This window comes from Cebus imitator, unplaced genomic scaffold (assembly GCF_001604975.1).
Source record: "Cebus imitator isolate Cc_AM_T3 unplaced genomic scaffold, Cebus_imitator-1.0 Scaffold53, whole genome shotgun sequence".
In the NCBI taxonomy this organism is placed as follows: Eukaryota; Metazoa; Chordata; class Mammalia; order Primates; family Cebidae; genus Cebus; species Cebus imitator.
The window spans coordinates 6494269-6515327 of record NW_016107368.1 but is presented as its reverse complement, the minus strand read 5'-3'; the positions used below and the strand labels follow the sequence as shown (position 1 = coordinate 6515327).

General features: G+C 47.4%; 1 protein-coding gene across 8 annotated transcripts in view; it reads left to right on the top strand.

Annotated features, from left to right (window-relative positions):
• SYK (spleen associated tyrosine kinase) overlaps positions 1–21059 on the top strand; it is a 78678-nt gene that overhangs the window by 30935 nt on the left and 26684 nt on the right. For all 8 annotated transcript variants that reach the window (XM_017528443.2, XM_017528440.2, XM_017528447.2 and 5 more), the window contains 4 exons: positions 2390–2847; positions 3928–4088; positions 18279–18417; positions 20645–20723. In XM_017528443.2, the coding sequence (XP_017383932.1) occupies positions 2431–2847; positions 3928–4088; positions 18279–18417; positions 20645–20723 (796 nt within the window). In that variant the 5' untranslated portion in view covers positions 2390–2430. The remainder of the gene's footprint in view (positions 1–2389; positions 2848–3927; positions 4089–18278; positions 18418–20644; positions 20724–21059) is intronic.

Genomic DNA, 21059 nt, shown 5'->3' with positions numbered 1-21059 from the left:
AAAGACCTGCTAAGAGATGAATTTTTGGAAACTTGTTGGACAAAGAAAAGTAATTGATAGTCAACTGCTATGAGAGGCTAGCCAGGAAATGATGATTAATATCCTCAAATTATAAGAAAACCCACACCTCATTGGGGGTCGCCCAGGAGAACTGATGCGAGGATAAGGTCTGGGGAAACCTCTGTCGCCTGTGTTAGGCTGACAGTCTTACGTTTTGTAGCCCCTTGTAGGAGAGCGCAGATTGAGAATAAGCTGCTTCACATTGTTGTAGTGTGGGGTCTGTGGTGTGGTGCACTTCATATGTGTGTTTTGTGTGTGTTGTGTATAGTATTGGTGTGTGTGTGTGTGGTGTAGTTTGTGGTGTGTGTGTAACGTGTGTGATGTGTAGTGTGCATGTAGTGGTGTGTTTCCTGTGTGTTTTGTGTATGTCATATGTATATAGTGTTGCATGTGTTATGTGTAGTGTATTGTTTGTGTAGTCGGTTGTGTTTAGTGTGTATGTAGTTTGTGTGTGTATGGTGTGTGTTCAGTGTATGGTGTGTGTAGTGTGTTGTGTGTGTAGTGTGTATGTAGTTTGTATTTGGTGTGTGTGATGTCTGTAGTGTGTTGTGTGTGTGGTGTGCATGTAGTTTGTGTGTGATATGTGTGATGTCTATAGTGTGGTGTGTATGTAGTGCATGTGTGGTATATGTTCGTAGTATGTGTGGCATGCATGTAGTGTGTGTGTGGTATGGGGTGTGTATGTGTAGTGTGATGCATGTAGTGTGCATGTAGTGGTGCGATATGTTTCATGTGTTTTGTATGTACAGTGTATATGTAGTGTATCACGTGTTGTGTGTTGTGTATTTTGTGTGTGTGGTGTGTATGTAGTTTGTGTGCATGGTGTGTGTGTGATGTGCACAGTGTGCCTGTAGTTCACGGTGTGTGTGTGTAGTGCATGTGTGGTGTCTGTAGTGTGTGTGGCATACATGTAGTGTGCATGTGATATAAGGTGTGTGTGTGTGGTGTGTGTGTAGTGCATGTGTGGTATATGTTTGTAGTGTGTGTGGCATGCATGTAGTATGTGTGTAGTGTGATGTGTATAGTGTGCATATAGTAGTGTGATGTGTTTCATATATGTTTTGTGTGTATAGTGTGTATGTAGCATAGCATGTGTTGTGTGTAGTATATTTTGTGTGTGAGGTGTGTATGTATTTGTGTGGTGTGAGTGTGATGTACACAATGTGCTTGTAGTTCATGGTATGTGTGTGTAGTGCATATGTGGTGTGTGTCTATAGTGTGTGTGACACGCACGTAGCGTGCATGTGGTATAAGCTGTGTGTGTGTGTGTGTGTGTGTGTGTGTGTGTGTGTGTGGAGCATGAGGGGCATGTGCTTTGCTCCCTGGATAAATGGATGAAGTCATCTAGATAATTTTCCATTCATGACCAGCCCTTTTAGTTAAATGTGCCTTGTTGGATACTTTTGGGGCTGGCAATATGTAGTATTCTCATTTATAAATATGACCGAGAGGAAACATTCTCCCTGTTGAATACGCACTGGCCACCTTCCTTTTTGTTTCTGAGATATATTTATTTACTGTCCTGAGATGTCCTCGTGGGCTGGGAACCGGCACTATCTCTTTAACCCGGGCCCTGCTGATGGGAAGTGGTGTTGCCCAGGAAGTGGTATGGAGAAGCGGGGAGGGGACAGCCTATGGGCCCCAGGCCCCGGGAGCTGGGAGGGTGTTACTCTTCATGCCTCAGGCAGCAGCTTGTTGCTGTCACAGCCCTGGGCTGAAGGTGGGAAAACCTTGTGGTGACCACAAGTTGCAGTTCCGTGTGGGTCCTCAACATGGCCTCACTTCAACCTCTGGGGCTCAGTGCCAGCGTGTGACTGACTGCTTGAGGCAGCGTCGTGCAGCTCCGGTGGGTGAGGCGGTGGCAGCGTCCTCCCTGGTACTATCACTGTGATGAGGAGTGAGCCTTCTCTAACTGCCTGGACTCGGGAGGAGCAGTTGGCTTGTGCTCAGGTCAATTCTGCCTCCTGTGTGCTGCTGGGACCCTGAGGGTGAGCCCGACAGTCCTGTTTTACAATTGTCCTTCTGTTTGCTTCTCTTTGTGGTGTGTGTGTTTTTAGAATTCTTTGTCTTCCCCCAACCCCCCAAAAAAGAATAATTTAATTTGATCACTTTCATCAACTGCTCTGATTTTAGCTTATTTAGAGGGCGTGCTGGAAGCTAAAATGATGGTGTGAGCAGAAAGACAACTGCGTGTTGGGAGGGCCGCAGAGGAAAGTGCTTCTGTTCAGAGCCGGAAGGGTTTGTCTCCACTTTAAAAGGGTGTGAGTGGTTTTAGCAAACGTTCCCTGCCACGTGGGTTCCTCACCAAAGTTCTCTCTCTCTTGCCCAGGTGGACACCTGCGCAGGTGTGCGCCCTCTGGCCCCTGAAGCATGGCCGGCAGCAGCATGGCTGACAGTGCCAACCACCTGCCCTTCTTCTTCGGCAACATCACCCGGGAGGAGGCAGAAGATTACCTGGTCCAGGGGGGCATGAGTGACGGGCTCTATTTGCTGCGCCAGAGCCGCAACTACCTGGGCGGCTTTGCCCTGTCCGTGGCCCACGGGAGGAAGGCACATCACTACACCATCGAGCGGGAGCTGAACGGTACCTATGCCATCGCCGGTGGCAGGACCCACGCCAGCCCCGCTGACCTCTGCCACTACCACTCCCAGGAGTCCGATGGCCTGGTCTGCCTCCTCAAGAAGCCCTTCAACCGGCCCCAAGGGGTGCAGCCCAAGACTGGGCCCTTTGAGGACCTGAAGGAAAACCTCATCAGGGAATATGTGAAGCAGACGTGGAACCTGCAGGTGGGTCACAGCTGGTCCTGCTACCCGGGCGCAGGGGGCCCTGTGACCCCACACGGACTTCCCAGCTACGTGTCCTGTGTGCCTAAATAACACAGCCATCTCCTTGGCATCAACTTTGGCCAAAAAAATACCTCTCTCTAATACGAGCCTTTCCTCTTTTGCAGCCACAGTTGAGAGGGTGGGCCCCTTTGTGCTAGCAATGTGAGTTTCTCCACTGCAGGGAAAACACCGTTACCCAGCACATGGAAGGCCTTTTCGGAGAGGCATTGATAGGTATCGATTGGTTTCTGTTTAGCTGGCAAGGTCCTACTGTGCACACTGATAGGCACTTAATTTTATAGCTTCCTAATATCTCTTGCAGAACTTTCTGTATCAACACATATAGTAGCTGCATTGCCCATTCTTTGGCTATCTGGTGTCACTTGCTATGCACCACAGTTTATTTAACTAGTACCTATTGATGGACACATTTCCTGTTTATGAATAAACGCTGTTAATAACATTGCTCTAGACCTATCATATACTACACTTGTATGTAGATCTGCAGGATAAAACTTTGAAAGAGTTGGCTTTGCCACAGCAAAGGATATGTATGTTTGTTTTTTTATTTTTTGAGACAGAGTCTGACTCTGTTGCCCAGGCTGCAGTGCAGTGGCGCGATCTCAGCTCACAGCAACCTCCGCTTCCTGGGTTCAAGTAATTCTCCTTCCTCAGCCTCCCGAGTAGCTGGGATTACAGGCATGTGCCACTGCAACTGGCTAATTTTTGTATTTTTAGTAGAGACAGGGTTTCACCATGCTGGCCAGACTGGTCTCAAACTCCTGACCTCAAGTGATCCACCCTCCTTGGCCTCCCAAAGTGCTGGGATTACAAGCGCGAGCCACTGTGTCCGGCCATATTACTTTTATTTATACACTTGAAAGTCCTTAAGTAATGTGTAAAGGTCTTTCTGGTTTTATTTATTGAATGAATGAGTGAATAAGGTTTGATTCTGTTTTACCATGCTAGGACTTGAGATAGATTGGATCATTTTCATTTTTCCTCGGTGTGGTTTACTCTGCTCTGCTCTCCACGTGGCAGGGTCAGGCTCTGGAGCAGGCCATCATCAGTCAGAAGCCTCAGCTGGAGAAGCTGATCGCCACCACAGCCCATGAAAAAATGCCTTGGTTCCATGGAAAAATCACTCGGGAAGAATCTGAGCAAGTTGTCTTGATAGGATCAAAGACAAACGGAAAGTTCCTGTGAGTATTCTGCCTTCCCCTCACCTCCTGCCACCAGGCTTATGTGGACAATTGGGAATAGTTCAGCTTCCCCATGACTGGCCTCACATGACCCTGGGAAGGGGCCATACATTGTCATTGGACAACACGCATGCTTGCCTGTCCTAAAGACGCTTCTAACTGAAGCTATCCCTTGTGACCCAGTGTTTATTTTGCGCAGTCTGATTCTAAATGAGCACGCCTTTGGGGCGCTGAGGGACATAATATGTAAAGAAAATGTAATTCAGCCCCATGTTCTCCTTTTAATTTTAGTTATCCAACGAAAATAAAAATAACTGCAGTTTGCTCACTCAAAGTACCCCCTGGATCTCAGACTTTACTTCTGCTATTTTCACTTGAAACAAGGTGCCAACAGGAAGGACATTAAGGAAAATTTCCTGGGAGTAGCGTCTGTGAGTGGTGAGCACAGGTCCGTGGGCTTCAGCCTTAGGTACACGATCATTAGCAGGTCTGTCTGAATCCTGGGTTCTGTTTGCTGTCCTCAGTGGTTCAATATAAATCTAATTGTAGAAGTTTCTGAGATACAGCCCAACTTGGGCAGTCAGTTGTCCAGAGAAGGTAAGGAACTGTCTTTGGGAGGTGTCAACCTTGTTCCCTGGAGGTGTTCTGGTCAAGGTGGCCCAGCGGGGCGGTTGTCCCTGGGGGAAATGATCCCCTGTGTGTGTCACCTCTCGGTGTCCCTACAGAGATGCTTGCCTTGGAAACAACCAGAAACAGCGATGCAGCCTCATGGTCAGGCAGTTGATGAACCCCCACTTGACTTTGTAAACATTTCCCAGATTTAGAAGTGTTTTCCCTGCATGTCTTTCTATTTAAAGGAGTTTCCTCAGACTTTACCATCAGACCTTGTATCTTAAAAATGATCTTATCTGAGTGCCGTGGCATGCACCTGTAGTCCCAGTAATCTGGAGGGGAAGACGAGAGGATGCTCGATCCTCACTATGATCTCACTATGGTTTGAGGCTGCCATGAGATCAGTTTGGGCAACATAGTGAGACCCTGTCTCAAAAAAAAGAAAAAAAAAAAGAAAAAGAAAGAAAAGGAACATGATACTCTTAAAAAGAAGAAGAAAAATAGGAAGAGTGGCCCGGGTGGCCACGTGGCAGCGTGTAGAGTGATGGTTTTTCGTGGGGTGCGGCACCGGCCAGCGGCCCAAATGCTGTGGGAGGGGAAGACATTTCCCCTCGGTGGTTGCACCTATGGCTAATTTGCCTGAGGTTTGGCTTCTACCATCTTCTCAGCAATAATTTCCAACATGAATGTCATGGGACAGTGCACACTGGCATCTTGGGGTGTGAAGTCAGCCCAAAATAGCATAATCCGCAAGATGAGACTGGCTGACTTCCTGCTGGCTAAGATGCCTGCTCATAGCCTCTTTGGCCATGAAGCCGTTTCTTTATTCAGAGTTGTCTATTCCTGAAAACGGCAGTTTGCGCCCTTCATGGCCACGACTTCTGCTCACTCCTTCCTTTCCCGGGGACATGTATAAACCCCATGCAGAAGGCAGGAAGGTGCAACTCTTGTTTGACAAACATGCCTCGTTCCCTGTCTGCCCTGTACAGAATGACCTCTCCTTTGTCCTCACCGCACATGTCCCCGGACACTGGGCCTTATGGTTTATACGAGAGAGTCTCAAACTTGCTGTACTTCCTATTCAGCTGGCGTCAGAGCTAGCCAGGCATGGGCCTGTGGGGAGAAGCCTGGGCTTCTGCAGTTTCACCCAGCGGCCCCTCCTTAGTTGTTCTCTTGGCCTGAGTTCTTATTCCACCTTACATTGCTGTTGCCCAGTTATCACCCTATATTTGCCAACCTCCCAGATAATAACTCCCAAGGCTTTCTCCCCTGCGTTGTCCACAACACACTCCCGCACCTTCCCGTACTCCCTCCACACCTGCAGGGCTCACCCGTGGACTGACAGTGCATAGCACCCCACACCCAGACCTGGCATCAGGCAGGGCATTAGTGAGAGGGAAGAGCAGAGCTAAGCCTGGGCAGCAAAAGCCAGCTTCAGAATGCATATTCCCGTGACGGTTGTAGAACCTTAGGCTGTGGGGAAACTTTCCCCAGGCCCTGCTCCTCTGGGTCTGTGACTGTCTTGAGGATTCAATGAAAACGCGCACCACGTGCACAACATAGCACATGTGATCATCACGTGTGTAGCTTTTCTTCTGTCTTCAATGCTCTTTCTCCATCATGAGCACCAGCAAAGTCTCCTTGTCAGGGTATCTTATGGTGTTTTTAACAGAGAAAGTGTGAGGAAACACCCTGGAAATTTCACCTCTTGGCAAACTTTCATCTCCTACAGAACTTGGCTGGGGTTCTTAGCTGTTGCTGGGTGTGTAAACCTTCCTCTTTGAAGGGTAGTAGGCGTGTTATACTGTGAGTGTTTGAATATGGTCGTGTATGCTTGTGAAGAACATGGGGAGTTTGCCACTGTACTGAATACAGTGCAAATCTTCCCTGCTTCCAGCACGGGGCAGGGTCTGCATCCATGAATACAATGTCTCCCAAGTCCAGGTTGCCTAGACATTGGTCCAGGTGTGTTTCTTTCATGGAAACAGAGCTAAAGCCTCCAGGGAACTCTTGTAAACCCTCACTAGATCCTGTGGCTCCCCTCTCGGTGTGAGTGCATCAGCTCCTGATTCACTGCGGGAGTCTGTCCTATATTCCCCTGTTGGGTCATGCCAAAGTTGCAGGAAGTCCCAGACCTGGTTTTGAGTCATCCAAATCTGGCCTACTTGCAGAGAGTTTTACAAAATGTCCCTTATTTGCAATGAATAGCCACAGCACAGGGTCTTTGGAGTCAGAACTAGATTGCAGTCACTGCTGGATGTCCTCAGTGAGCCAGCTGCTGTTTTTTTCCCACTGTTCTTGGGCCCTCATTCAGATTCTCCTAAAGAATGCGCTCATGTCTACTTTCCAGTCATTGCGTCAGCCTATCCATCCATGGACCAACATTACCGGAGTCTGTAGTTGCGTGAAAGCCTAAGCGCCAGGCACCATTCTGGACTTTGGGAAGGGAGAATTCAAGCAGCAAACACCTGTCCTTGTGGAGTCTGCATTTCAGTGAAAGGACAATGAGCAGTGAGAAAGAACTGCACTTAAGTAAGGGCATAGAACACACTGGGGTCGGGGAGCTGGGGCTTTTTTAATGCTGCGTGGGGAGGGAGGGCCTTGCTGCTAGAGAGACCATTGAGCAGAGGCCTGAAGGCAGCAAGAACCATCCCCACCCAGGGAACGGCACATTCACCTGCAGTGGCCTTGACCGCACTTGGATGCATACACGGCATACACCAAATGTCTGGTCATCCATGCAAACTCTTCCCGTCCCTGCATCACAGCTGAACCACGACCTCTGCACGTGAGTCATTCTTCTGCAGATGAGAAGGCCAGGCAGGTCCCTCTTATCCTTCCCTTCTGTTATTCAGTCTGCAGGACATGGGTTTATTTCCACTCGGTGGCTGTGAATATATAGAGAGTCGCAGTCTGATCATAAAAGAATTCACGCTAGGCTTTTGCTTTTATGAAGTGACAGACTTAAATAAAGAATAACTATTTCACAGAGGGAGTTGGAAGTTTATTTCTGCATTGCAAGCCGTAAACTAATCAAGAGGATTTTACTAGCTTGGTGGATAATATGGACAAAACCCCAGCAGTTACTCTTCACACTTTCATCATGAGTACTAATATGCCATCTTCGCCATTCAGTTGCCAGCATTTCAGCCTAAATATCACGTTACGTGGAAAGTGGTATTGATAAGAATTGGATTAAAAGACAGAAAAAAAAAAAAAGAACTCCTAAAAGACGCGCATCACCATGGCCATCACAAAATGCCTTTGCGCAAACAGACCTTGAAAACACTGAGGGTAAGGCAGCATATTTTGGAGGTCTAGATCTGATTATAAATCCTTGGTAACGCAGTTCAAAATGCAGATGATGGAAACAGATTATGTCTGGGAGATGCTGTTCAACTCGGATCCCAGTTTTCTCTCCTCATGAACTATACGTGAATTCCACTTACGGTGTCAGCACACCTGAGCCAGAGGGCATTCACCACTTAATAGGGCTAAATTCCTCGTTTTTCAAACAAGAACTCAGGTGTGGAGGAGGTTATCCAAGGTTGGAAGGCAAAACCAGGTCCCTGATGTTGTCTGAAGCTAGGCAGAAACAGCAGCCAGCAACCAAATCCATCTCCAGAGACTCCACAATCACGGGCCTCACCCTCCTCCCCATGCAAAGTGTGGCGCTGGGGCGTGTCCATGTGAAATCTCAGAACACACAGAGGCATCCATCAGCTTTTCCCTCTTGTGTCCTGACCACACAGCTCACTCACACCATTCAGGAGTGACTTTGAGGAAGTAGTTACAGGGCTTTTGCACACGTACTTGAAGAATAACAAATATAAACAGAGGCTTTTTGTGGAGGGCTGTGCAGTACCAGTCGGCAGTTGTCCCTCACAGCTGTCTGCAGCATTTGTAGAGGTGATGCTCACACCTGGCCTTTGCCATAGCGGCCCTGCCCTATTCTGGGGTCTAGCTGGCCAGAAGCGAGCACTGGAAGGGGAGTCCTCCAGCCCACGTTTGGCAGGTGAGAGTCAGAGTGCTGCCTCATTGGTGATGTCAAGGACCAGGGCAAGAGAGAGGGGCTGAGTGAGGAGAGAGATCCCCTGCCCCCAGAGGCCTTGTATGACAGCACAGTTTGCTATTTTGAGAAGTTAGTCACAGCTCTCTGTGAAAAATGTATTTGTTAGGAAAAAAACAAAGGCCAGGCTCAGTGGCTCATGCCTGTAATCCCAGCACTTTGGGAAGCTGAGGTGGGGGGATCACCTGAGGTCAGGAGTTCAAGATCACTGTGGCCAACATGGCGAAACCTATTCTCTATTAAAAATACCAAAAATTAGATGGGCGTGGTGGTGGGCACCTGTAATTCCAGCTGCTTAGGAAGCTGAGACAGGAGAATTGCTTGAACCCGGGAGGCAGAGGTTGCCGTGAGCCAAGATCACACCATGGCACTCCAGCCTGGGCAACAAGAGTGAAACTTCGGAGAGAAAGAAAGAAAGAGAGAGAGAGAGAGGGAAGGAAGTAGGCAGGAAAGGAGGGAGGGAGGGAAGGAGGAAGGAAGGAAGGAAAGCATACTTTCCAAAAAAGAGAGAAAGAGAGAAAAGCTTACTTTCCAAAAATTATATGACCTTTCTCCAAAAGGGAAGATCCAGTATTGAGGTATGTGAAGCATATACAATTTGAAGACTCTCTTATTTTTGAAAAAATGTAAATTAGGTATAAATAGAACATATTTTTTAGACTAAGAAAAAATTCAATAAATTAGAATTTTTAAAAGGCTGGTAAATACTACAAGCATACAAAATTTAGAAAAGATAATGTAATATTTTAATTAACTGCTCAGCACGTCTCTATAACACGTTTTATTTTCTCCATGTTCTTGACTTCACTGTGTTTGACTGCATCTTAGCTCAACAATAATTTAGTAATATGTTTGTCTATATATAGAAAAAAAGACTATTCAGTCCTTCCTCTAGGTTCACACTTCATTATTAGTAATGTCACATACATTTTTAGAATCCTTGTCAAATTCGGGAGGGGAAGTTAAGGTAGAACAGAGTGATCTTCCCTGGCTGTGACTAAAATATCTTTTACAAACTGTACAAGAACCTAAGGCCGTGTAGTCACATTGCCGGGCTCCCTTGTCTGGAGGAGGCTAAGATCAGCCCACCTCTGCCCTTGTCCGCTTGGTTCACACAGTTCGGCTTATCGCCATTGTGCGTAGTCAATTCTCCTGCACGCATCACTCTGCTAAACTGTAGTGGGATGTGTCCTTCATTTCATCTTATAAATGCTTTTAGAAAGGAAATGCTCTAAAAAGTTCATGTCGGGCAAAATTTTAAAAATAAAATTGTTGTTTTCTTTGTGTTTAGCATCCAGGTAAATATTTTATTGTTTTTGGCTAAGAGTTCTTGTAAATCCTACAAAGTCAAGAACAAGTTCAAGGTGACCTTTAAGACACATAAGTGGCTGCTCTCCAAATAGCTTGATTCATGTTAAAAATAAAAGATAGTATGTTGTCCAACCTGTAAGCTGCCAAGACCATTTTAACTACAGTTTCTACCTTCTGACTTTAGAAGTATACTATGTTAAAAAAAAAAAAAGTTACAAAATTATTCATTCAACAAAAGATGCATATCTTCAAGCAGACATGCTGGGAGCAATGCGATGGGACTTGGATACTGTGAGGAATAAGTCAGACCTCAGTCCCTGCCCCCACCCGACTTTGATTGCAGGGGGAGATTGACAAATTCAGGCTGACGTGCTGCCAAGTCTGCAGTGCGCGGCAGTAGGTCCCTCCACCACGACACTGTGCCTACCCTGCCTGATCTTTTTTGTTGTTGTTTTAATTTACTTGTTTATTGTCCCCTCTCCCACTTGCTCTGGATACACCAGGGCAGAGACTGGGCTGTTGCCTTCACAAGTGCAACCCAGCACCTAGAACATCATCTTGGTGGGAAACATCTCTCTGCGTAGAGGAACATTCTTGAATGGGGGCCCCTACTTGGTTAGGAGGAGGGACAGCAGGGGTCACCGGGCCTGTCTCAGGTGCCCAGGCTGGATGATCTTCTTGTGTGTTGCTAACTGTGGGAACTGGGAAGTGGCCTTCAGAGCAAGTGGGCTAACTGGGTTTGGCAGAGCTTGACACCTCATTAGGCAGATGCAACACAAGAGCAGTGCAGCTAGAGATTCAGGGGGTGACACGGGTGTGGTGGTCAGGGCGGGCCTGGATGTCAGCAGGAGAGGGAGGGAAGTGAAGCGGTGGATGCCTCAGTCAGAGCCCCAGGAGGCAGCACCATGGGCCAGGAGGCAGGTCATGTGGTGCCCTGAGACCATCTTGGTGCCCTGAGATTCTCTGGGTGGTTGCAGAGTTTTCCTGGATGGTGGCAGACTGTCCGGGTGGTGGAGGGAGTGGCACCTGGCTGCTCCAGGCCACACCATGAGGTGTTGAGAGGACCCTGATTGCTCAGCTGTCCTGAGTGTGGAGCATGCAGGAGGCATGCTGAGGGCTCACAGCAGGAGGGTGGCCTCTCTGAGGGCTCACAGCAGGAGAGGCACCTGAGGGCTCACAGCAGGAGAGGCACCTGGAGAGCTGGGCTGTGATCAGGCCCAGTAGTTTGCAGATGTCTGGAGAGAAACTGAGTCAGAGAGGAGGCCCAGGAGGTTGTGAGCCTCGGTGAGCTGAGAGCCATGCGTGTTGACAACTGAGTGAGGAGGATGGGGAGCTATGGCCTGTGGACTTGGTGGGTCCTAAAGTTGCAAGAACATCACTGTCCCCTGCAGTTAAGTGGGCCCAAAGCCCTCCACTCAGGCCGTGGTTGCTGTACATGATCCGGGTGGGACCCTGGAAGTGCTTCTTTGCATGATAGCTCTTTAATACATTAACTAAAACCATCCCCAGAAAGCTCTTGTTCCAAGTATTCTGGACAAGATAGAAAGATAGTGCAGAAATCCCTCAGAGCAGGGACCAATCACGAATGCAGCTTGTCCTCAGAGGCCTCGGTAGCCACCCCTTCCCAGCCCCCATGCCGCCATCGACTCCCTGTGTGGCTGGTTCTCATGTGCTCTGCAGCTGAAATCCAGGTGCCTTCCTGACCTTCCTTCCCCTGTCCTTTTGAGAAGAAATAAACACTGTCATCTTTGAGCCGCCCCGTTTGTGTTAGCCATTTTCCAGGTGCAGTATGACACACTTGTTACCTCCACCTCTCTTCTCCCCTTCCTCTCCCTCATGTCTGCACACACTCCCATCCCCTCACTTCTTCCCCACCCCCGCCTCTCTCTCTCACACACACACACATGCACACACATATTTACTCACTAGCTCATTTGTGTATCTTAAGTTATGGGCTCCATGGGTGACCCTGCAGGATAAACCAATAAACCACAAGAACAGACAGTCCAGAGAAGCTTTGCATACGATTTTTTATGCAGCCGAGGACTAGAGGTTGCAGTGACTCTGGCTTTTTAAGAAAAACAGTTGTGTCCACCAGAACCAGGGGTGTGCAAATCAGAGCCATTCAGCCCTCGTCCGGGAGCACGCCCTGGGTGGGACCCAGCTTGGGGACACCAGATAACATACCTGTCACCTTGACCATCAGAACAACACCTCTCACCGATGCCCATACCCTTTCTCTCCCCACCCTACCATGTGGCTTGCATAAAAGGAGACACCTTGCTTTGCTTTGGAAGCAGGTGTTATTAATCCTTTGCAGTGCAAGTGGGACTCAATATTAAGGGAGACATAAAAAAATCTATTCACGTATATCCCATTTCTCTGAGAAACTGAGAAAGTTCCTAAGGACACACATTTTAGTATTCTATATGACCAGGAAACAACGCTAAATTAGGACAAACGATGGAGAATGGATGCAGTAGTTCAGGCTGTGCACAGGTCCACAGGAGTGTGTGTGTGTGTGTTTGTGTGTGTGTGTGTGTGAGAGAGAGAGGGGGAGAACCATCTGGAAGGCTGGTAAAAGCACAGATTTCTGCATCCCACCCCCTGAGTTTTTAATTCACAGGTCTGGGTGAGGACTCAGCCATTTGCATTCCTGCCAAGCTCTCAAATGATGCTGATATTACTGGTCTGGAGACATGGTCTGAGCCTGTTTGAGATCCCTGCTACCTACATGGGATAGATAAACAACTATGATCATTTGAGATTTTCATAGTTCGTTGGAGGGTCTATAACTACATTTGCTGTTGAAATTCCTGCAAAATGCCCAAATACTGTATTATTGGACTGTTTCTGATAAAGTTAACCTTGAAACTGCATCTATTTGTAGAAACTTACGTTAGATAGTAAAGAAATTTAGGTCATGAGTCAGACAAGCCCTGCCACTTAATAGTTCTGTGATTTGTACAACTTAATTTTGCTGTCTGAGCCTCAGCTTCCTCAGTAATAAAATGGGGAAAGTAATGTTTTATCTGAGTCATTGTGGAGATGAATTAAGTCATGTGTATGAAGCTAAGCCAATGGTTCTCAAGTCTCTGCTTCCTACATCCCTGAATTATTTTCTTTCATCAGTTCTGAGAAAACCTTGCTACTTTTTCTTCAAATGTTATTCTCTGTTGTTCTTACCATTTCTTCCCTCAGAGACTCCTATTAAACATTTTTTATTTTTCCTTGCCTTTTCTGTGTCTTGTGCTATGAGTAACATCATTGCATTTGCCTTCCAATTCACTAATTTTTCCTTCATTTGTGTCCAATCTGTTTTTATGCTCATTCACTGAATTTTTTTAAATTACATTTTTTAGAAAATTTCTATCAGTTCTATTTTTTTTCAAATATTTCTGGGGCACTTCTAGAGTATCTTATTGGTTGCTAATTTCTATCATTCCATCTTCTTTTATTTTATTAAACATTTCAGAGTATATATTCTATATCTGATTATTCTACTACTGAAAGTTTTGGGGGATTCAGATATCTATCTCTTTCCCTCCTTACCCCTTTTCTCATAACTCATACTTCCTTATGTTTTCAGTGATGGTTCTGAGTTTGTATCTGATTAATGTTTATCTGTGGGAATTCTAAGTATCCAGTGCTGGGGACACTTTCCTCCAGCATTGAAGGGGATTTCCCCTTTACAGGTCCTTGCTTTAAGATGGGAATCCCACATCCAGATGCTCACTGTGCTGCTGGCCTAGGCTTCTGTCCCTGTCCACTGCTGTGCTGATGTTAGCATTGGACCTTGGCCAAACACGCTTTAATCGCTCTTATTTGCCACTTACATTTTGCTGTTCAAGTTCCAGCTCACTTCCTGTCCTATACTTCAATTTCAAAAGTGAATCTGGGTCTTAGAAAAACCGTCTCCTTGTTCATTGATGAATGAGACTTTGGCTGTCACGAGCCTCCCTTCCCACAACAAAAACTCCATTCCATCAGCACTCATATGCTGCCATAATTGATCAAAGTCTGCATCTTATTTGACAAATGCAGTTTTGCAGACCTAGGTCATCATAAAGAGCCATGACCTGTCTGAAGTTAAAAGTTCAAAGAGAGTTGTAGGCTAATGTCAGTATCACTTCATTGATGCTGATCAAAGTCTCCTTGAAGCTGGAGACAAGATGCATTCACTAATTCCACCTTCATGAACTAAAGCAGAGGGAGAGAACGAGAGTGCATTTGTAATAACATGTTTTAAATGGTAGGTGTGTTGAAGTAGCTTGGCATGGCCTCAGATAGGGGTTGTGTACTGATCTTGCTCTTGTTGTTTGTATGGAATGCACGTGTGCCTCAGTGGTGCTACGGTGCAAGGCAGAGGCACTGAGAAGTTGCATTATCTGTATCTTTCATGGATCAGTAAAGCTGGCATTTCTCCTGCCTCTTACTGGCATGCATGCTGTTGAGGACCTCATTTGCTCCCACATCTTTCTCTTCTCCTCTCCCAGCTCGTCTTGAGAAGCCACTATTGGGAGATGGCTGAGGACTACCCACCTGACCCAGCGCAGGCTCCTCTGTCCATCTGCCCAGCCCAGCTTAGCCACAGTGAGCATTCATCCTTTGCACATCTGATGTACACAGCCAATCCCAGGCATCTTCCTTCCCCTTGTGTGAGTCAGACAACTGACACAGTGATGCTCCACTCTGCCGTGGAAAAAAAAATGGCCGGGGAGAGTGAGAACACCTAGTGGGCTGGAATGTGCCCAGCTTTTCTGTTTCTGTCTACAGCAGATACAGGCAGTGTCTCAGTAGCCCTGGGGAGGCCACCTTCAGTGTCCCACTATTTCTTGTGTCCTCACTTTCTTCTTGGTGACCAGGCATCTCTTCTGTATACTCTCTCTCTCCCTGGAGGGTCCAGGAGGGTAGAGTAGGGGTCCGGCCTTTCCAGGTCATGCCCCAGCAGAGTCAGCATGCCTCACCTTTGCATAGTGCTGTAGTGTCTGTGAGGCTTGAGGCCTGCTCACCCCAGAGGCCGAGGCTGCCCATCCCGGGAAAGTAGCCATGCCGCAGGTAAGGACAGTCTCAAGGCCAGTTAGGACAGCTTCTCAGCGTCAGCTCAAGCTCAAGCCCTGGACATCTCAGGCTTTGCAACAGCAAAACACAAATCTGTTAACTTGCTCCTCCCAAGAGAATTACTTGGGAAAAGATTTTATAAATATTCAAAGGCCGCTGTGGACAGCCTGAGGCCAGTTGACCCCGAAGGCAGCAGGCAGCAAACCAGATAGGAGCTGGGAGTCTTGCTTGTATGCACGCCCTCTCTAGGTGTCTGTGGAGCCATAAGCCCGGGTGGGTGTGCTGATGCCACCACCAAGGCAAAGCTCTCAGCAGCAGGACACAGCCAAGAGGAGGAGCAAGGCTTCCAAACCAGTTTATCTCCCATATTTGATTAAAAGTAGCCTGGTCCAAGATCTGCCTGCAGCCAGCAGATACCTCACAGTTGCTGGTGGTTAACGTCACGAGCCTTCTGGTCTTTGCCACCTACAGATGCTGGGCCTGTGGGTTTCCCCTCCCTGCTCTCATTTCCTGCCACCTGCCATGGGGGCTGCACAGGTCGCATGTCCATGGTCAGTACCTGTACCTGCCGGTTACCTGTCACCAGGAGCTGGCCAGGCCTGCTTGGTGGAGCACAGAAATAGAGGGGATTGCCTGCAGGACCCATCCTCTCGAGGAGCCTCAAGGAAGTGGGAGCCTTTGCAGAAACTGCTTGTTCAAAAGTAAAGGGCACTCTCTGTTACCTCTGGGTTGCTCTGTATTTCCTCCTGGTACTAGCTCTGTTTTTATACTGCTTTTATTGTGAAATATAAAACACATAAGAGTGCATAACTAAATAGATACAACTTAATGAATGATCAAGCAAACACAGCCCAGCCAAGAAATGAAATGCACCCAGCATTGCAGGAGACCCCTCCGGCCTCACAAACTCATACCCATCTGTCCGGCTGCCTCCTGGGAGGCACCACCTCCTGAACTTTTGTGTTCATCACGCCCTTGCTTTTTTTGTTGTTATTTTCCATTTGCTTATTTTTTTAAGTTTTACCACCTAGGTGTACATCACTAAATAAAACAGGGGGCTTTTGTCTGTTGGGGACTTTGTGTATATGGAAGCATGGAGCATGTTTTATGTTTGTGAGACTCACCTGTGCTTTGTATAGCTGCCATTTGCTCATTTTATTGCTTTATAATATTGTATTGTGTGAATTTCTACAATTTATTTACTTGCTCTGTGATCAGTGAACACTCAGGTTGTGTGCAGTTTTTGATAAACACAGATGAAGCTGGCATAAGCAGTCCTGGGATGCGTAGTGTACACATTTCATACACCTCGGGATAGAATTGCTCATTCACGACGGCATGAATAGGTTCTGTCTCAGGAGACTGTTCCAAATTGTTTTCCAAAGTGGGTGAACCTGTTTATGCTCCCACAAACAATGCAGGAGGGGCCCTGCTGCTCCCCACTCTCAGTAGCACTTAGAATGATCTTTCTAACTTCCACCAGTCTGAAGAGCATGGAATAGTGCTACCCTGTAGCCTTCATTTGTGTTTGTCAGATTTCTAATGAGGTTGATGGCATCGTCTCTCAGGGCAACCTGTGCTTGTCTGTCTCCGTCTTAATAAGAAAATGTCAATCAAGGCATAGGGCAAAGGTGGAGTAGTACAGATTGGACATGGATTCAGAAACCAGTGCTCAGATCCCATTTATTATTACTTTTTTTTTTTTTTTTTTTAGAGATGGGGTCTCACTCTGTCACCCAGGCTGGAGTGTAATGGTACAGTCTTGGCTCACTGCAGCCTAGACCTCCCGGGCTCAAGTGATCCTCCTGCCTTGGCCTCCCAAAGTGCTAGGATTACAGGTGTGTGCCACTGTACCTGGTTCAGAACCCATGTATTATCTCCATGACCTTGAGGTCACAGACATGAAAGATTAAACCATAGGAAATACTTTGGAGTGGTATATGGTCATCATTCCTTCAAGGCCAACTTTTATAAGCATGTGCATCCACTCTTACTGCTGTGGCATTTGGACAGCCCTTTACACCTCCAAACTGTTAGGGACTGGGACTTCACGACTCACTCTCAGAGTCTCAGATCTCATGATCCAAAGCTGTGGAGAGGGGAGAACGAGGGGAGAAATGGGATCTGAATTCTGATCTGAACGCTGTGGGTGTGACTATGAAGCTAAATTGGGGGATTTGCACCCATTTCATGCCCTTTCAGCCTCCACCGAAACCTGGACCTCCCCTAATCCTACAGGTCTTCCAGGGGATCTGTCGCCTCCATGGGTCAGAAGCCTCTCGTCGCATGCACTGCAGTGGGAGTTTTGTTCCCTGCCTGGCATCAGACTCTCGCATCTCTGTTCACCAGGCCCCGGGGGCAGGGGGTGGTGCTGAGTGTAGCCCAGCATGACCTTGAAGACGAGCCTCGGCTGTTCAGCACGGCCGGCACAGCTCTGGTTTCACTTCCATCTCTTGACCCCACAGTAGATGTCATTTTCTTCTCCTGGGGATCTTTCCTGACAATATCATCATTTGAAAATGTTTAAAGTCCAGCCCTGCTGCCGTTTCCTGCAATGGGAGCATGGGAGGGAGCGAGGCAGGCCCTGGGGGACAGAAGCTTCCACATCCCTCCATCTCTGGTCCAGAAGATGGCTGGTTAAAATGCCCACCAGACACCCCACCCCTGCCCCAAGCTAGGTGGTGGAGATGTCCATCTTGGATCTGACCCAAATGCAGGCGTTAGTGAAGAAAAGAGAGTCCAAAGGGCTCCACAGATAATCAAGGCCCATGGATCCCCCGTACTCATCGCCCTGAGCAGCATCACTGCTACGGAGCACCAGGCTCTCCTGACCACCACCCAGGGATCCCGGGCCCTGCTAGATTTTAGCCATTGTCCATTCATCGCCAACCTGCTGGAATTTTCTTGTTGCAAGCTCCCCCACTGGCATCATCACTGAGTGGTGAACTGGGCATTCCTGGGTAGGCTGGGCAAAGTCCTTGACCCTGAGGCTCCAGACACTGCCCTCTGGCTGCCTTGCCAGGTGACAGACCCCAGAGAGCTGCTGCTGACCACTCAGGCCAGGGCGCTTCCTCCTCCTAGGGTCTTACTGGGGACTGGCAGGCCTGGGGATGATGCAGCTCCATCCTCTTTTCCAGGATCAGAGCCAGAGACAACAACGGCTCCTACGCCCTGTGCCTGCTGCACGAAGGGAAGGTGCTGCACTATCGCATTGACAAAGACAAGACGGGGAAGCTCTCCATCCCAGAGGGGAAAAAGTTCGACACACTGTGGCAGGTACCCGGCCCCTCTCCCCACCTTGCGGGTAGAGTACAGGGCACATGGGGCTTCTTGTCCCATGGGCTCTTAGATACCAGAGAAACTGGACCACCCACTGTCCACAGTGTGGTCCCCAGGCCAGCAGCAGCCCTGGAGCTTGTGAGAAATGTACACCTGTATCCACACCTGGGCCCCTGTCGCACCTGCCCATCAGAGCCCTTTTTCAGCCTCCAGGTGGCTTCTGTGTTTGAGAAGCACTGGTCCAGGGGCCATCATGTGAGATGAATGAAGGTTCCATGGCTTGTTAAGGGCCACTCAGTCCTCAGTGTCACAGGGTGATGTATGTGCAGAGCTGTATTCAGAGTTTAACAAGACACCCTCTTTTGGAGAGCTAGAAAATATTTCTTCCTAGGATAATCTGGGTAGACTCCAGAACAGCCTTTCACACAAAGACACACAAAATAGAGGCATGGATGGCCAGGGAAGGAGGCCTGGGAACAGCTAAGCAGGCCTTTGCTGGTGGTGCGAGAGGCTGAAATAGACAGTAAATGTCAGGTGCCCTCCTCATTGTAAATTGAGTCTCTCTCCTGCGGAAACCAAGGCAATTTAGGAAACACATCCTAAATTTAGGAAGTGTACTCCCCAGGCTCCAGGCTGCTGCACATATGCATTGCCACAGCCCTAGTCTAAAAAGTGCTTATTCCTGACCCAGCTACGAGTAAACCCTGAAACAACTCGCAGTTTGGAAGTTCCTTGGACACTAATGAGCACTAAAATAAAGCTCATCACTGCTTTTCCTGAATCGCAGTATGCACAGATTGCTTGTCTTAATTTTGCATCACAACTACACTGGCTGATGATGAAGGAAATAACAGTAACAGTGCTTCATGAACCATCTTAGCAGAGCATCCTGTAAACTGTAGTAGTTTCAGAGAGAGAGAGAAAAGAAAGCCAACTGACTCTGCCACCACCCCACTGCCCCAGAGCACCAGCTACCTTGAACGTGTGTGGGTGAGGGGTGTAATCAGGGTGCATGCAAATTTCCTCACCCAGGCCCAGCTGGGGCCACACATGCAGTCAATATTGAGGAAAGGACTCAACTGAAAATCCTGTCTTTTCAAAAACTGAGACCATGGAGCATTAGTCCCTTTAAAGCACTTAAAGTTACTACATCCAAATGTGATCTGGTTTCTAATGCCATAATTGGAAAATCAAATTGCTGGATATGGCCATATTAAAAATATTAGCTACAACATTTACATTTACATTGTCTTTTGATCTTATGGCTCATTGGCATGTGTTATCATCAACCACAGGCTTTGCTTTCTTTTAATGATATTGATCCAAATAAATATTTAACTTTTCTACACTTGAGGCCCAAAGCAACATGAGGGAGGTTTGTAGGGAATGTTGCCTTCTGGAATGCAAAGGCACCTGGAGTCCTCTATGCCAGACTAATGTTCCAGGGTCCCAGGCCCCATCACTTACAAACAGCCATTCATTCACCTTCTCCAGAAAGGGCATTCAAAGGCTGAGCACTCAGGTAGTGTTAAGCATCTCAAATTATTGAGAATGATTCCCCTGGTAGATCATAGCATTCAGCCCTAATTAAATTCTTTCTCATTGTGTATTTTCTAGGCACTGTGTTTAGGAAACTACATCAAAAATACCAGCAATACCTTTCAATTTTCCATGCATGATTCTGTTGATTTTTCTTGACAGCATTGTAGGGTACCTCTGTACCCTACCCCAACTCCAGGGCCCCAGTGCTATTTCACGGAGAGTTGGTGATTCTATGTGACCCTATTTCAGTATTCTTTACTGTAGACCGGGGATCTGCAAACCCACAGACCAAATCTGGCTCTCAGCCTGTTTCCGTGTAATCCTTGATGGGAATGGTTTTTAGACTTTTAAAGGTGTTGTTTTAGAGAGACAGACAGACAGACATACAGATAGATAGATAGACAGACAGACACAGATACGGTATGAGGCCCATCAAAACCTAAAGTACCTCTTTCTCACCCTTTACAGGAAAAGTTTGCTGTCCCTTGCCCAAGATGGACGATCCCTAGCTGTGGGCCCACTTCCCCAGCCACCCTTGTGGAGTGGACTTACGCACATAAAAGCATTCATGTGTCTTGGGGTCACTTTGAAAGCCCAATAGTCAGTCGGCAGCTCTCAGTCCCTATTTCTCTATTTCCTGACCTTGTCATTTACCACACTTTCTTACTTTTTTCTCTTTCAGCTGGTCGAGCATTATTCTTATAAAGCAGATGGTTTGTTAAGAGTTCTTACAGTCCCATGTCAAAAAATCGGCTCACAGGGTAAGTTCCCGAGACACTGGAGTCTCCGTTTTTGAGCTATCAGTGACAATCAGCCTCACTTTAGACTTAACTGATTGCAGATTCGGGTTGGATAAGGACTTCTTTTTATGGAATGATTAATAATGATGTCAGATAACTCTAATTTTCCATATTATGAATCAAAAAATTGCCAGTTGCAACTAGTAATAATTTATCTTAATTGCATGTGGGAAAAAGTAAAAGAGGATCAAAAGAGGTACCCACAGAAAGTGTGCTCCCTTCTCAAGCAGAGCACCTCTGATCTCATTGATTGATCAGCAGTGGGGAGGGGAAGGAAGTGGTTTCCACGAACAGAGC